Source organism: Mustela putorius, unplaced genomic scaffold (genome assembly GCF_011764305.1).
Source record: "Mustela putorius furo isolate JIRA1106 unplaced genomic scaffold, ASM1176430v1.1 tig00000480_pilon_pilon_pilon, whole genome shotgun sequence".
Lineage (NCBI taxonomy): Eukaryota > Metazoa > Chordata > Mammalia > Carnivora > Mustelidae > Mustela > Mustela putorius.
In genome coordinates this window covers 2,980,883-2,996,625 of record NW_025421397.1, presented here as the reverse complement: position 1 = coordinate 2,996,625, position 15,743 = coordinate 2,980,883, and the positions used below count along the sequence as shown (strand labels likewise).

General features: G+C 37.2%; 1 protein-coding gene across 5 annotated transcripts in view; it reads left to right on the top strand.

Moving 5' to 3' along the window:
* Window positions 1-15,743, top strand: part of PIBF1 (progesterone immunomodulatory binding factor 1) — a 196,630-nt gene that overhangs the window by 7,806 nt on the left and 173,081 nt on the right. For all 5 annotated transcript variants that reach the window (XR_006606963.1, XM_045080635.1, XM_004775066.3 and 2 more), the window contains exons 3-5: window positions 47-147; window positions 3,108-3,306; window positions 5,580-5,699. Coding sequence is in view for 4 of the 5 variants with exons in the window: in XM_045080635.1 (XP_044936570.1) it covers window positions 47-147; window positions 3,108-3,306; window positions 5,580-5,699 (420 nt within the window). In the remaining variant the exon portion in view is untranslated. The remainder of the gene's footprint in view (window positions 1-46; window positions 148-3,107; window positions 3,307-5,579; window positions 5,700-15,743) is intronic.

Here is a 15,743-nt window from a genome sequence, read left to right as displayed (position 1 = left end):
AAATTTGAAAGTTGACCATATAATTGACCTCATTCCCTTTGTTAAGATTGAAGAATTAGAAGAGAAACTTAATGATGCACTTCACCAGAAGCAGCTACTAACATTGAGATTAGACAGTCAATTGACTTTTCAACAAAAGGATGCCAGGTAAGAAAGTTTTATAAAAACAGCAATACCTATTTAGCCATTAAAAGTAATTTTGTTACCTATTTATGCATACAATTGTAAGCTAAAATAGAGCAATTTTAAGTCAGCGATGGTAATAATTTTTATATCCAAACCAACAAAAAAGGTTATTTGATACAATATACAAAATATAAAAATTTGGGGCACCTGGTGGCTCAGTGGGTTAAAGCCTCTGCCTTTGGCTCAGTTCATGATCCCAGGGTCCTGGGATCAAGCCCCATGTCGGGCTCTCTGCTCAGCAGGGAGCCTGCTTTCCACTCTCTCTGCCTGCCTCTCTGCCTATTTGTGATCTCTCTCTCTCAAATAAATAAATAAAATCTTTAAAATAAATAAATAAATTCATATATTATATATAATATATATATATAAAGTCAAAATTCAACATTCATTCAGGAAACATTGCTGATGTAAGTGATCCATAAATGACAATGGAAATTCTCTAAATTCACCACCACTTAACCTGTTGTCTGGATTTACCTTTCTTCATTTCCTTTGTAAAGCACACTAAATCTCATGGCCCGTTTTAACTCTGCATGTTTAAATTATCTTCTATTTTGCTTGCATTCTTTCTCCCAGCTCAGTTGATTATTTACAGAGACTTCATTTTGTTTACTGTCAAATGTGCCTATGATAGTCATCCTTACTGAACTATGTAAACAAAGAAATATGAGTGAAAAAAAAGATGTGCTCCTTCTATGAAATCTATAAGGAATTCTTTGAAACAATGTAATAAAAGTGAGTGACTAAAAAAAATAAACCCATCAAATTAAGTTAAAGCAAGACAGATTTGAAAGTTGGGAACAAAAAAACAAACAAATCCATAGAAAAGCATCCTCTCAGATTTCTTCCCAAGTGTCTTTTTTAAGTAAATAAATTGAATTTGGCAGCCAGGAACAATGATTTACACAAAAAGAAAGCATACCTTTGTATTTAAAAAATCTGAACCCTGTGTAGAAAATCTGACAAGTGATTGCTTCTTTCTGTGTGCTAATTAGAAGTAAATGTGTGAAGTGCTTATCTTTTCTCTTTGTAAGATTTCACTATTTAACTGATACTTAAAAAAATTATCTAACCATTGACCAAGAACTATAACATTAGACCGTCAGTTCTGAAACTTTAGTATGTATCAGAACCACGTGGAGGTCTTGTTAAAAAGGATTGTTGGGTCCCACCCTCTGATATTCTGATTTGGGGTGATCCCAAAAAATCTGTGTTTCTACCAGTTCTCAGGTGATGCTGATGCCAGTGGTCTGGGGACAATACTTTGGGAACCAGTGCATTCAGTGGTAGGGCTTCTACTGTAATTCTTAAGGCAGTTTTCAGATTAAATGATGCTGAGAAGGCAGTTGAGATGATATTGCAATAATACCCTTGATATCGATGTTAGTAAAAAGTGGTTGTTGGATTTTTAATATAATATGAAGGTTGCGCTGATGTCTTATATGTGGGGTTCAAGAGGAAAAAAGGGGTGCCTGGGTGGCTCAGTGGGTTAAAGCCTCTGCCTTCGGCTCAGGTCATGATCTCAGGGTCCTGGGATCGAGCCCTGCATCAGGCTCTCTGCTCGGCGAGGAGCCTGCTTCCCCCTCTCTCTCTGCCTGCCTCTCTGCCTATTTGTGATGTCTCTCTCTGTCAAATAAATAAATAAAATCTTTAAAAAAGAGAGAGAGAGAAAGGAATCAAGGATTGTGGCAACATTTTTGGTTCAAATAAATGGAAGGGTGGAATTGCTGTCAACTAAGATAAGGAAACCACAGGGGGAAAGGTTTGTGAGTGAAGAGCAAGAGTTCAGTTTCGGACACGTTCAGTTCAAGTTGTCATATTAGATATCTGCATGTAGGTGTTGGAAGAGTTTGGTCTAGAGATACAAGTCCGGGGGGCATTATATACAGGCATTATATAGGCATTATATACAGAGAGTATATATTTAAGTCATATGACTGGATGACTTGGCCAAGGTAGTAAATACAGAGAGAAAAGAGAGCCAAGTACTAATATTAAGACAAATCAGAAAAGGAGACTGAGAAAACACCACTGGAAAAATGGGAGAAGAATGACAAGAGTATAATGACTTGGAAGTCCGGTGAAGAAAGTGTGTAAAGGGAGAGATCAGTTGTGTTAAATAATCATAAGGTCAAGGATGAAAAGAACTGAGAATTGATCATTAGCAATCTGGATGTCATTGGCCATCTTGAGATTTCAGTAGAAAGATAAAAACCTAATTGGCATGGGTTTAAGAGGAAGGGCATCAGATGGTGAGTCTAGACAACTTTTGAGAAGTTTTGCTGTGTGGAGGAGCAGGGAGGGGGCAGTGAAATAGGGTCAATTTTTTTTTTTTTTAAGGTAGAAAAAGTAACATGTTCATATGTTGATGGATGTGATACAGTAGGAAGGGGAGAGAATCAGTTGTCCCTTCCTGCTCAAAATCTTCAAATAGGCAACTAATGATAGCAATGTCTGCTACATGTATTCGTTAAGAATGATTATGTACAGATTACTCCTTTCATCACCTCATTGGTTGAATGAATACTTTTTACAGTGGTTCAGTGTTGCCGTCTTCAAGCAGTATACCTTAAAGTATCTGGATAGAAAGAAATGAAAGTTATTTCGATGAGTAGGGTCCAAGATAGATGTATAAAATTTAAATCTTAAGAGGGGAAATGTATGATTTTATAATTTGAATTTTGGAAAAATTACTCTTTAAGAATATCAATTTTCTATTTAACAATTTATGTGGTTGCACATTTAGTAATGAGTATAGAATCATTTTGTTTTTAACTGCTTACATAAATAAGCATTTACCTGGAGCCAAAAACACTAGAGAGTTGCTTATTTCATGTTTTTATGTTAATATAAAAGGTAATTTTGAGAAAATAAATCTCAAAGATGTTTTTAAGTTTGTCATAAATTCTTTCCTAATGTAGAAAATATCAAGAACTAATGAAACAAGAAATGGAAACTATTTTATTGAGACAGAAGCAACTAGAAGAGACAAATACTCAGCTAAGAGAGAAGGCGGGACATATTCGCCGAAACTTGCGTGACCTTGAATTGACAGAAGAGCAATATGTGAAACTAAAAGATTTTCCTGAAGACCAGCTTTCTATTCCCGAATATGTATCTGTAAGTGTGTTGCATCATTTAAAAAGCTGTGTGTATTTTCAAATTAGATTTGTTAATTATGTAATAGCCATAATCTTCAAAGTACCCAGTTAATAAATTATTTTGTTATTTTCTGGCCCTGATCTGGAAATGGTGAATGGTATTCAGATCACCAAATTTTAAAGGGTCTTGACCTTTGATCTCCAAAGTCAAGCAATAAATAGGGCTACATAGTCCATAGAAATGAATCATTTTATCATAAACTGATAGTTTACATTGTTTTCAAAATTAAATTGTAGAGATAACAGATAAGTGGTTGCCGAGGGGTGGGGATAGTAGAGGAGAGAGGAGTTGGTGTGATGGAAAAGGAGTTAATGAAGGAGATCTTTGTGGTCTACTTCAGGATCTGTCACGTGTTGGTTATACAGCTACACATAGGAGTTATCTATGGCCTTAGTCTCAAATTTTTTGATGTCAGCATCCCTTTACATTCACAAAATTACTGAGGAACCCAAGGAGCTTCTAAACAGAAGAAAAGTATATTTGGGCTATATCTGTTAGTATTTACCGTATTAGAAATTAACACTGAGGGGCGCCTGGGTGGCTCAGTGGGTTAAAGCCTCTGCCTTCAGCTCAGGTCATGATCCCAGGGTCCTGGGATCAAGCTCTGCATTGGGCTCTTTGCTCAGCAGGGAGCCTGCTTTTCCCTCTCTCTCTCTGCCTGCCTCTCTGTCTACTTGTGATCTCTGTCAAATAAATAAATTAAAAATCTTAAAAAAAAAATTAGCACTGAGACATTTTTAAAACACAAGAATATATAAGCACTCATTCCATTAGCCTTAAAGGCGATGATCTCATCACATATCAGATAGCCACTGGCAAATACCACTGAACAGCATAAGAGAAGGAGAGCAAGACAGACAAAAAAAAAATTCTTAGTTATTAGGAAAATAGTTTTAATCTTATGAATTCCCTCAGAGGATCTCACATGAAAACTGCTGATTTGTGATATATTGATGTCATTTCACCCTTAAAGGCTTGAACTTTTTCATATGTAAAAGGATTGATAATAATAATAGTACCTCAAATAGCTCAAATATATTTGTTTCTGTCTAAAGTGCATTGTTCAAGACAAATGAGATGTCTCACATGCTGTCGTTGTGACTTTATCCATAGTAGGTACCAAGTAGCCTACAAATTACAGTTACACAGTTCTCTGGTTTGTTAAGGTTTTTTGTTACCTTTTGTTTTTACAGACGGTATTATCCTAACTAGTCAGTCATATACAAATTCATTGTATTGAGGACTACCTCTTACCAGATGTGGTACTTTTGCTGCTCAGCAATGTATTAAGGAATTGCAGACTGCATACCTTTATAATAAATAGACATAATTACCCTCTCCTAATTTGTTCATGGCTTCTTAATTTTATAGGAATTTGTCAGATGGAACACTTTACTAGATTAGGACAGACAGATTCCTCTGAGAGAATTATGAGTGAGAAGGAGAGATCTGAACTGAATGGAAGTAGTGATATGAAAGATCCCTTCTGATTATCCCTTATACAGCAATGATAGCCACAGGGCTTCAGCAGGAGCCCAGGATGTAGGCTTATCATATGTTTCAGCAAAAGAGATAGAGCAGGGTACAAACCAGGCAAAAATTCTGGCCTTCGTGAGCTTACATTCAAGTGGAGCAAGACAGACAATAAATTAAAAGTAAATGTAGAATGTCATAAATCCTATGGAGAAAATCCTGTGGGAGTGAAACTAGGAACTGCCTTCAGGTGGGGGTGCTATTTCTAATCAGAGGAATTAGGCCTTTACTGATAGGGTGACATTTGATCAGAGACCTAAAGGTAGTGAAAACATGAGCCATTCATTTGTATGTGGGAAGAATTCTTCTGTCAGAGGAAATACAAGCAAAACTCAAGCACTTAATGTGTTCAGGAAGTAACAAGAAGCTAGGATGGAATGGGCAGTGGTGGAAGACGGGAAGTAAGTAGTAAATGGAGTATAGATGGGAAGAAAGAGACTGTGTCAAGGGTGAAGTATAGATAATCTGGGCTTTGAGCAAACTTAATGAACATTAAGCCTTAATAAAGTATTAGTAGTCAGGGTCAGTTAATTACAAACCAAACTTGATTATACAGGCATATAATGTAAAACTTAATGCTTTCCTTTTGTTTCCTTAATATTTTTATTACTCATAATTGAAGGTACTGTAAATTAGTAAACTTTAATTGCAACTTGGGATTCTAAAACTGCTTATTAATTTGATTTTTGTTTTTAAAGATGAGGTTCTATGAACTAGTGAATCCATTAAGAAAGGAAATCTCTGAACTGCAAGTGAAAAAGCATGAACTATCAGAGGAATTAAGTGAAAACAAAGGCCACTTGAAACAACTAACAGAGGTTTGTATGATTTTGATCACTGGTGGGAAGAAGCTCCATGTTTTATTCTAGGGAGTTCCTCAAGATTTGTGAGCAGGAATATAAAAGTCAGTGATAACAAAATGGGACTGGGGGATGCTGACTACACTATTATTCAGGCAGTGTGAAGGTTAAATTGGAAATAGTCATCTTAAAGATTGACAGGGTAGATCTGTGATATTGTCCTCTAACCCATGGTTGAGCATTTTGTTGTAACTCCTTCATTCTTGGTTCTTCATTACAGATTAGCCTTGTTTGTGATATGAACGGGGAGCTACTGTCCATTTGCCATTTTGCCTCTTCATTAAGTACATTAGTTTTCCTAATGTTTGTTTGAAGCATGAGTACTGATGTAAGTAAGCATCAGCCTCAGTGATGTGCATGGTGCCGTGCCCTGTGCTGGCAGCAGTGAGGGAGGGAGAGGGGGAGGGAGTGTCTGCCCTTCTAGAGTTCAAACTCCCATAGATTAGGCTCAGAACCTTAGATGATGTCTTGACACTCATTTTTCTGTGTGATATTGAACAAGTCATTTAATGTTTCCTGCTCTGTCAAATAGAGGAACTAATTCTGCTTGTCTATTCATTTTATTGAATTGCTCATGTTTCTGTTTCAAAGTAAAAATGTCATTTGTAGCAAAGTTGCATGTAAATACTGTTATGTCATATTGCAAGGGCAGCTTTTACCGAAGATCTAATTTCCAAAAATAAATAATTATAATTTAATTTACATTTCGATGCCCTAATTTGCTACTCTGTTAGTGCTGGACAAAATCTATTTAGGTCATTAATGTAGAGCCAATATTAAAAGCAAATGAAGGCTCATCTTCCTTCCTCTCCTCATAGGAGTGATGAAATCACCAGGAGTGATGCCAAAGAGGCAGATGTGCCGATATGAACCCTTCTACAAAGTTCTGTTGTGGGTTTTTATTTCTTCTGCTAACCTGCCACATTGTGCAGGTAAAGTGTTTTGCATATTTTAGAAAGATAACTTTTAATTTTTATAAAATTTGCAAAAAAATGTAAGGGACAAACTTAGAAGGCCTCAGTGTAACTAGTAGCTAATTTTATAGCCTTGGCCAAATCATTTACTCTCTGTTTCTGCAAAGTGCCCAGGATGGTGGTAGTCGTGGTGACGTGTTCATTGGGTTTATTGAGGACAAGGCAATTAAATGAGTTTTCAGACTTGGTTCTGTAGCATCTCATGGTACCTTAGCTTCCCTCAAGGATTTCTTATTTTTTAGGAGGAGGACTGGAAAAGTTTCCTAACCTTGTTTATATCAAACTACCTCTTTTTTAATGACTTTAATAATTGGGAATTCTAAGACTGGTTTCTCTTAAACAAAGGATTCCTGGGGCCAAAGAGAAAAAAACTTTTGTAATTCTAGAATTATCATTAGTATGTGATATAGTTTTACTGTGCAGTAGAGCAAATCTCTCAACTCTGAAGGGTCAGTAATGACATTGTATTCCAGATTTTTGTTGTTTCAGCCTTGCTCATAACATTTTTAGTATTTTATTGATAAGAAAACATAGATAGGTAACACTGGTTTGACTCACTGGGTTCCTGAGTGTTTTTAGTGACTAATAACTTTTTTTTTTAACTAATTACTCTTGAACAAAGAAGCAGCTTTGTTTGTAAACCTGTACTAGGATTCTTCAGAGAAACAGAACCAATAGGATATCTGGAGAGAGAGAGAGATCTGTTTTAAGGAGTTGGCTCACAAGATTGTGGAGGCTTGATGAGTCCAAAATCTGATGGGATAGGCTGGAAGGCTGGAGATTCAGGGGAGAGTTGTAGTTGAAGTACAAAGACAGTCTGCTGACAGAATTCTTGCTCGGACGAGGTCAGTCTTTGGTTTAGTATGGCTTTCAGCTGATTAGATGTGACCCTCACAATATGGAGGGTAATTGACTTTACTCAAAGTCTATTGATTTAAATGTTATTTGTTTTTTTGTTTCGAGTTTTTATTTCTAGTTAACATAACAGTGCAATATTGGTTTCAGGAGTAGAATTTAATGATTCATTACCTTACATGTAAGGCTTATACCCTGTGCTCATCACATATGCTCTCCTTAATGCCCCTTCCCCACCCATCACCCCTCCACTTTAGTTTCTGTCATTAATAATTTTCTGTCTCTTAAGGTTTGCCTCCCCCCTGACTTTTTTTAATTTAGTGTTAATCTCTGAATTAACTGGATGGCTCAGTTGGTTAAGAATCTGCCTTCTGCTCAGGTCATGATCCCAGGGTCCTGGGATTGAGTCCCACAGTGGGCTCCCTGCCCAGTAGGGCGACTGCTTCTCCCTCTCCCCACTGCTTGTGTGCTCTCTCTCTCTCAAATAAATAAAGTCTTCTTTAAAAGGTGTTAATCTCATCTAAAAAATACCTTTGCAGAAAGATCTAAATAGTTCTCAACCAAAATAAAAATAAAGTAAAATAGTATTTGACCAATATAGCTAGTTGACATATGAAGTTAACCAGCACAGGGGCACCTGGGTTTCTCAATTTTGGGTAAGCGTCTGACTCTTGATTTTGCCTCAGGTCATGATGTCAGGGTCATGAGATTGATCTCCGCCTTGGGCTCCTTGCTCTGCAGAGATTCTGCTTCTCTTCCTCTCCTCTTACCTGCCCCTCCCCCAGCTCACCTGCATGTGCTCTGTCTCTCTCAAATAAATAAATCTTTTTATTTTTTTAAAGATTGTATTTATTTATTTGACAGAGGGGGATCACAGGTAGGCAGAGCAGCAAGCAGAGAGAGAGGGGGAAGCAGGCTGCACGCCAAGCAGAGAGCCCGAGGCCGGCTCAATCCCAGGACCCGGAGATCATGACCAGAGCCAAAGGCAGAGGCTTAACTCACTGAGCTACCTGGGTACTCCTAAATAAATAAATATTTAAAAACAAAACAAAATTAACCATCACTGAACCTTTCCCATGTGCAAGTTTGTTTCTTAAAGGTTTATCACCTCTCAGCTGAAAATACAATTCTCTGTCTTAAACCTTTCCATAATTTATTAATAAACAGAGAATTGAACCACAATCAGGAAAAAAGAAATTAAGAAATTAAGCAGTGTGTTGTCTACGTAATAATAGGTCTTAGAAATTCAGAGAATATGATATAGACAGAATAGAATTACTTTTATATTAAAGTCTCCTGTAAAGTTTGATTCCTCTGGTCTGTCAAGGGCTAATTCAGGTCAGCTTGCCCAACACTGAGGAATATTTTTAAATTAAAAGACTTCCTTATAAGGATATAGTGAACAATAAGTATAATATTTAATAGTAAAAGAAATTTTGCTTAACTGTGTACTATGAGGATTTTTGTCGGGGGGATTTTTTTTAAATGGTTTATTATTACTGCTCTGATATTTGGAAAATTCACCTGTCATCAAGTTTTATCTGTGCATTTGACAGTGGCATGATGATATTGGATGGAAAACTTATTCTTTACCCACTCAGCCCCTAGTCTTCCTTACTTTCTCTGCCCCAACTCCTCCATCTACAAAATAGGATGAGAATATATAACACCCTCCTAATACAGTCATTATTAGAATGAAATTCATGGAGTAAATATTTGTTGTACATCTGTTATGTGGCAGGCATTGTTCTAGGTAACTTGGGATACTACAGCAAACAAAACAATGATTCCTGACCTCTTGGAGATTCTGTTTTTGAAAAGAGTACAGGGAGGGGCACCTGGGTAGCTCAGTTTTAAGTGTCCAATTCAGGATTTCAGCTTAGGCCATGATCTCAGGATCTCATGGGCTCCACACTCAGTGGGGAGTCTGCTTGAAAATTGTCTCTCCCTCTGCCTCTTCCCTACACTCGTGGACGAGCACTCTTTCTCTCTCTCTCTAGAATAAATAAATCTTTTAAAAAAAGAGTACGGGGAAACAAATAGTAAGCGTTATAGATAAGTGTATCATAGAGGAAGAAGTTGATAACTGCAAAGGATAAAAGAGAAAATATCAGTGCTGCATGGAGAGCAGGGAAGAAATCATATTCAGAATTGTATAGGGTCAGCCAGTAGGCCTCACTGAGGAGGTTAGAAGTTTAGAAAGACTTGGAGCTGAGGGAGACAATGAAGTTTTCAAGGAAGAAGTCCCAGGCAGAGGAACGGTCGTGCAAAGGTTAAGCGGGTTCCCTCTTTGTGGAGTGATGTTTGTGGAGCAACGAGGAAGCCAATATGACTGGAACGACTGAAGTGAGAGAACAGTTAGGTAAGATCAGAGAGGTAAAGGGTTTTTGAAGTCACTGTAAGGACTTTGATTTTTAACCCTAAGTGAAAGGAAGTATTGCAGGATTTAGGGAAGTGATGTGACATGATCTGACATATTGTAGAAGGATCATTCTGGCTGGTACATAGTAGACCCTTAAAGAGTATTAAAGAACTTTGTTAATGTCTCAGAATATGTTTTTTTCTTTTCTTTTCTTTTTTTTTTTTTTTTTTTTTTGCTGAGAATAGGCTATAGAGCTATAAAGATGGAAGCAGAGGGACTTGTTACGCGTCTTGTAGTAATCTAGGTGAGAGCTGATAGTGCTTTGTATCAGGGTGATAGAAGTGTATGGGCTATGAACTGGTTGGATCCTGGATGTATTTTAAAAGTAGAACCATTGGAGGCAACCTTCTAGGGTCCCCTCCCTCCTCGGGAGCTTTGTATTATCACTTAGCTCAAAAAACCTTTCTCTCCTTCCTACCAGTCTGTCTGGCCTACCTCTTTATTCTTTGAAGCACATGACCGAGAACCATGGGCACTAATGGAGAAAAAAATCCTGTAAGACCAGGGGAGGGGAGTGAGAGGACAAGACTGATGTTGTTTAAGGGTACAAACTTACAATGAGTAGTAAATAAGTCATAGAGATCTCACAGTATAATAAATATAAACAATACTGTACTACATTATCAGGCTTACTAAGAGACAAAAATGTAGTTACCCCAAAGACTTAAAGGAATGGGTAATTATGTAATGTGGTATAGGTGCTAATTATAGCTGCAAAAGCAGTCATATTATAATACAAATATGTCAAGTTAGCACATTGTACATCTTAAATATACACAATGTTATATGTCAAATATATACAATTTTTAAAAATCAGGGCTTTTGATGATTCCCTGTTGGTGCTCATCCTAAATTCATATGCTCTTCCTGATGCCAAACTTTGCCTTCGTAAGAATGACAGAAAGGGGGCGCCTGGGTGGCTCAGTGGGTTAAGCCTCTGCCTTGGGCTCAGGTCATGATCCCAGGGTTCTGGGATTGAGCCCCACATCGGGCTCTCTGCTCTGCTGAGAGCCTGCTTCCTCCTCTCTCACTGTCTGCCTCTCTGCCTACTTGTGATCTCTGTCAAATAAATAAATAAGATTTAAAAAAAAAAAAAGAATGACAGGAGGGGTGCCTGGGTGGTTCAGTTGTTAAGCATCTACCTTCAGCTCAGGTCATGATCCCAAGGTCCTGTGATCCACTAAGATCAAGCCTGCTCAGTGGAGAGCCTGCTTCTTCCTCTTCCTCTGCTTGTATTCCCTCTCTGGTGTTCATGCGCGTGCTCTCTCTCTCTGTCAAGTAAATAAATGAAAATCTTTAAATAAATAAATAAATAAAATCATTGGATGGATGGATGAATATTGGGATTCCTGAACTGGATGGAGAACATGAAAGAAAGATAAGAGTCAAATTAACTCCAAGGTTTTGGGACTGAATAACTAGAAGGATGGATTTGCATTCAGTTGAAATGGGTAGGTTGTGGATGAGGCAGATTTAGGGTTAAAAGAGAGTTCAAATTTTAGCCACACTGAGTTTTAGAAATCTATTGGATTTACATTTGGAAATACTTGGATATACAAGTCTGAACTTTGGAAGCTATATATTTGGAAGTTGTTAACATAAAGATAGTATTTAAAACCAGGATGAGATTACCAGAAGAGAGTGAATACAGAGAAGAGGGCCAAAGCCTGAGCTCCAGAGCACTTCAGTATTAAACCAGTGGGATGAGGGAGGGGGATTTATCACCGAGATAAGAAAACCAAGAGAATTTCAATGTCCCAGAAGCCAAAGGAGAAAACTGTCAAGAAAGAGAGTCCAAAGTCATTTCAAATGCTATCAACAGGTATAGTAAGATGAAGTCTGAGAAATCACATATTTAACAGAGTCATTGATAACCTTGTCAGGAGTAGTTTTGTTGGAGTTGGTGAGATCAAAAGTTTGATTACAAGAGTGTGTTTAAGAGTAAATGGAAGAAAAGGAATTGGAAACAATTCTAGGCAGCTCTTTCTCTGGGATTTTGATTGAATAGGGAAACGAAGGGCTAGGGCTGAAGATGACAGGGAAAGCAGGGTGAAGGGAAAGAGTTTTCGTTTTGTTTTAAAGATTTATTTATTTATTTGAGAGGAAGAGAAAGAGGGAGTGAGCACACAAAGGGAGAGGGAGAAGCAGACTTCCCACTGAGAGGGAGCCTGACGCGATGCGGGGCTCCATCCCAGGACCCTGGGATCGTGACCTGAGCCCAAGGCAGCCGCTTAACCCACTGAGCCACCCAAGCTGCCCCAGGGTTTGTTTTGTTTTTAAGGTGAGAGAAATCACAACTAATATACATAAAATTACATTGTAAACCACAGAAAGTTTTTCATTGTCAAGAACATTAGAAAGACATTCATCTAATTGCTAACCAGCAGCATAAGCAGTGCTATTGGACACCAGATGTACTTGTGTTTAAGGCTTACCGCTTCAGTGTGCTCCATATGATAAAAAGAGCCATCTGTGTTTGGGGCATAGCCCATAATCTAGGCTTCTGTAATTATATATTTGAGAATAAGTATTAGAACACAGAGGTGTTTGTTGGTTTAATTACTCCTGGTGAGTTTTAAAGAACTTTATCTTCATATCGCACAAAATGGCTTTTAAAATAATAATTATTTTATCTGTAAGTGCGATCATTTATCTCTCAATGGTTTGAGTGGTTTATATGATCTTTTTACCAAAAGGCAGAACTCAATTTAAAAAACAGCTGAAGAACATGATTATAAACATGTATAAGGAAGAGAGAGAAAATTATGATTGTTAAAGGAAGGTTTATAAAAAAGAAGTTGATCAAAAATTTATTGAATTAGAAGGTGGGTTGTTGGTGGCCAAAAGCAGGCAATGAGAAACTCAAAAATGCCCATCACATACAAATGGAGTGGGCGATTTTTTTTTTTAACTTTTCTAATGGTGTCCTTAATTTAAATCCGTTCAAAAATATAAATATTCTTTTGGACTATTGTGAGAGAAAACTTGGATTCCTTCCTAAGGGGAATAAATATTTTGGTTTTTAGTGGACAGGTTGAAAACGCATCCAATGAAATATGCCCATTGGTTCTAAACTGTCCTAAATTTGACAAAGAAAGGCACTGTTATTTCATTCAATAAGCATACGATACAGTGCCACAGTAAGCCTTGGGACAAGGTCATGGTATTAATGGCTGCAATCACTATGAAGTTACTGATACTCAATAAGTCATAATTCAGAATTTTTATACTATTTGAATGATATCTTCATATAGTAATCAGCAAACATCTTAGTCTTTATATATTTAAAGTTGGATTTTTAAGGGAGGTAAATGGGTCTTATACACAGTGCTGTGCAATTTTGAAGAGGAATAAAATGTGAAAAAAAAAAAAAAACCTTACTAGGCAGTATTCACCCAAGAATTTTAAAAAGACCTCAAGGATGTATTTCACAGTGCAGCAAATGTATTCTCTTGTTATCCAAATAGAGAAGTTAGAGTACATTTAATTGCTTGAGAGATGGTAAATTGTCTACCTGTCCTTAGAAACTAAGGACCTTGATAACTACGAACTGATCAACCACACTGCTCTTCTTACTGAGCTTTTGGAATGCATGAAGATTAGGATACTGAATATTTATGCAAGTATAAACCTATAGGAGATGGTCGAAACAACAATTTTATAAATGAATATAAATGAACAAATTGTGTATTATAATATTTCACTTGGGTGATAACTGCAAATGTGTATAAGGAGGAAATAGGAAATGGAATATGTAGACTTCTAAAAAGCCATTCGCAGACTTCCAAATTTTAGTTTAAAACAATTTTTTTAAGATTTTTAAAATTTATTTGACAGAGATCACAAGTAGGCAGAGAGAGAGGGGTAAGCAGGCTCCCTGTCGAGCCTCCCATGTGGGGCTAGATCCCAGCACCCTGAGATCATGACCTGAGCCAAAGGCAGAGGCTTAACCCACTGAGCCACCTAGATGCTCCAGTTTTAAAAATTTTGACAGACTTCTTAAGAATTATTATCATGAGCTCTTGGGGGAATTGCTTTCTCTTCAGTGTTTGAAAGATGAAAGCCAGAAAGTAGGAATAAAAGAAACTTTCTGAAAAATGAAAAAAGAAGTATTGTCCAGAGATAACTATTAAGTCCAATCTTATTCAGTACTTAAGATTTTAAGATTTTATTTGTTTATTTTAGAGAGAGAGAAAGCATGCACCCAAGGGAGGGCTGGGCTGAGAGAGAGGGAGACGGAAGGGAAAAGAATCCCAAGCAGACTCCCTCACTGAGCACAGACTCTGGCATGGGGTTTGATCTCATGACACTGGGATCATGACTGAGCCAAAACCAAGAGTTGAAGAACGGTTAACCAACTCTGCCATCCAGGTGCCCCTCAGTACTTAACCTTTTAAAACATATTAGAGGGGCACCTCAGTGGTTCAGCCTGTTGGGTGTCAGACTGTTGATTTCAGTTCAGGCCATAATCTCAGGGTTGTGGGGTCAGGCCCCGTGTTGGACTCTGTGCTCAGCATGGAGTCTGCTTGATTCTCTCTCTCTAAAATAAATAAATAAAATCTTAAAAACAACAACAACAACAATAAAAACTTACTCCTTAAACAAAACAAAACAAAAAACACGTTATATTAGAAAGGAAGCCTAGAGGAGAACCTTGAGTTTGGAGATAGTGAAATTTTTCTTAGTAGTAGAATACAAAACTAAAAAAAAAAGGGGGGGGGGGGAAGACGAATACAAAACTAATAAGGCAAATCGGAGGATGATCCCAAAAAATAAAAAGACTAATTATAACCTATGTGTTTTCTATAACCTCCTAGCTTATATTTCCCAAATTAGCACATTCAGAATTGGTCACCAGCCCTAAAGAGTGTATTTCTAGTTCATTATAAAAATTTTCAAGCAAAGATAACTTCAAAGAATTTTACAATGAACACCAGTATATCAATGACCTAATTTTACCATTAACATTTTATTATACTTGTTCTAATCACATATCTATCCATCCAGTCACCAGTCATACTTAAGTTTTATGAGAAATTGCCAGACCATTTTTTTCCATGTATCAATGGTTTGTTTCTTTTTATTGCTGAATAATATTCTATTGTATGGATATATTCATCAACCAGTTGGTGGGCATTTGAGTTATTTCCATTTTGGAGACATTATAAACAAAGGTGCTGCAAAAATTTAACATGGGTTTTTGTGTGGGCTTGTTTTCTTTCTCTTTAGTAAATGCTTAAAAGTGAAATTTTTCAGGGTGCCTGGGTGGCTCAGTCATTTAAGTGTCAGACTCGTGATTTCGGCTCAGGTCATAATCTCAGGGTCGTGGGATTGAGCCCCGAGTTGGGCGGGGTGGAAAGTCTGCTTGGGATTCTCACTTCTTCTCCCTCTGCCGCTCCCCCCAACTTGTGTGTGTACATGTGCTCTTTTTCTCAAATAAATAAATTTTTAAAAATGAAAGTGGAATTTTTCACTTCTAGATTTCCCTTCAGTTTATTATAGTTTTTATTTCTCTGCTATTTGTGTATTCATTGTGAGGATATTTTCCTTTACACCATTGAGAATAGTTAAATTGCTGCTTCATTTGAAGCATTGTTGCTAATTCCAAAATCTGGGTCATCTCAAAGTTGATCTCTGTTAGTTGCCTTTTATTTATTTTTTAATTTTTTTGAAGATTTTATTTATTTATTTGTCAGAGATAGAACAGAAGCAAGGAGAGCAGCAGGCAGAGGGAGAAGCAGACTCCCCAAC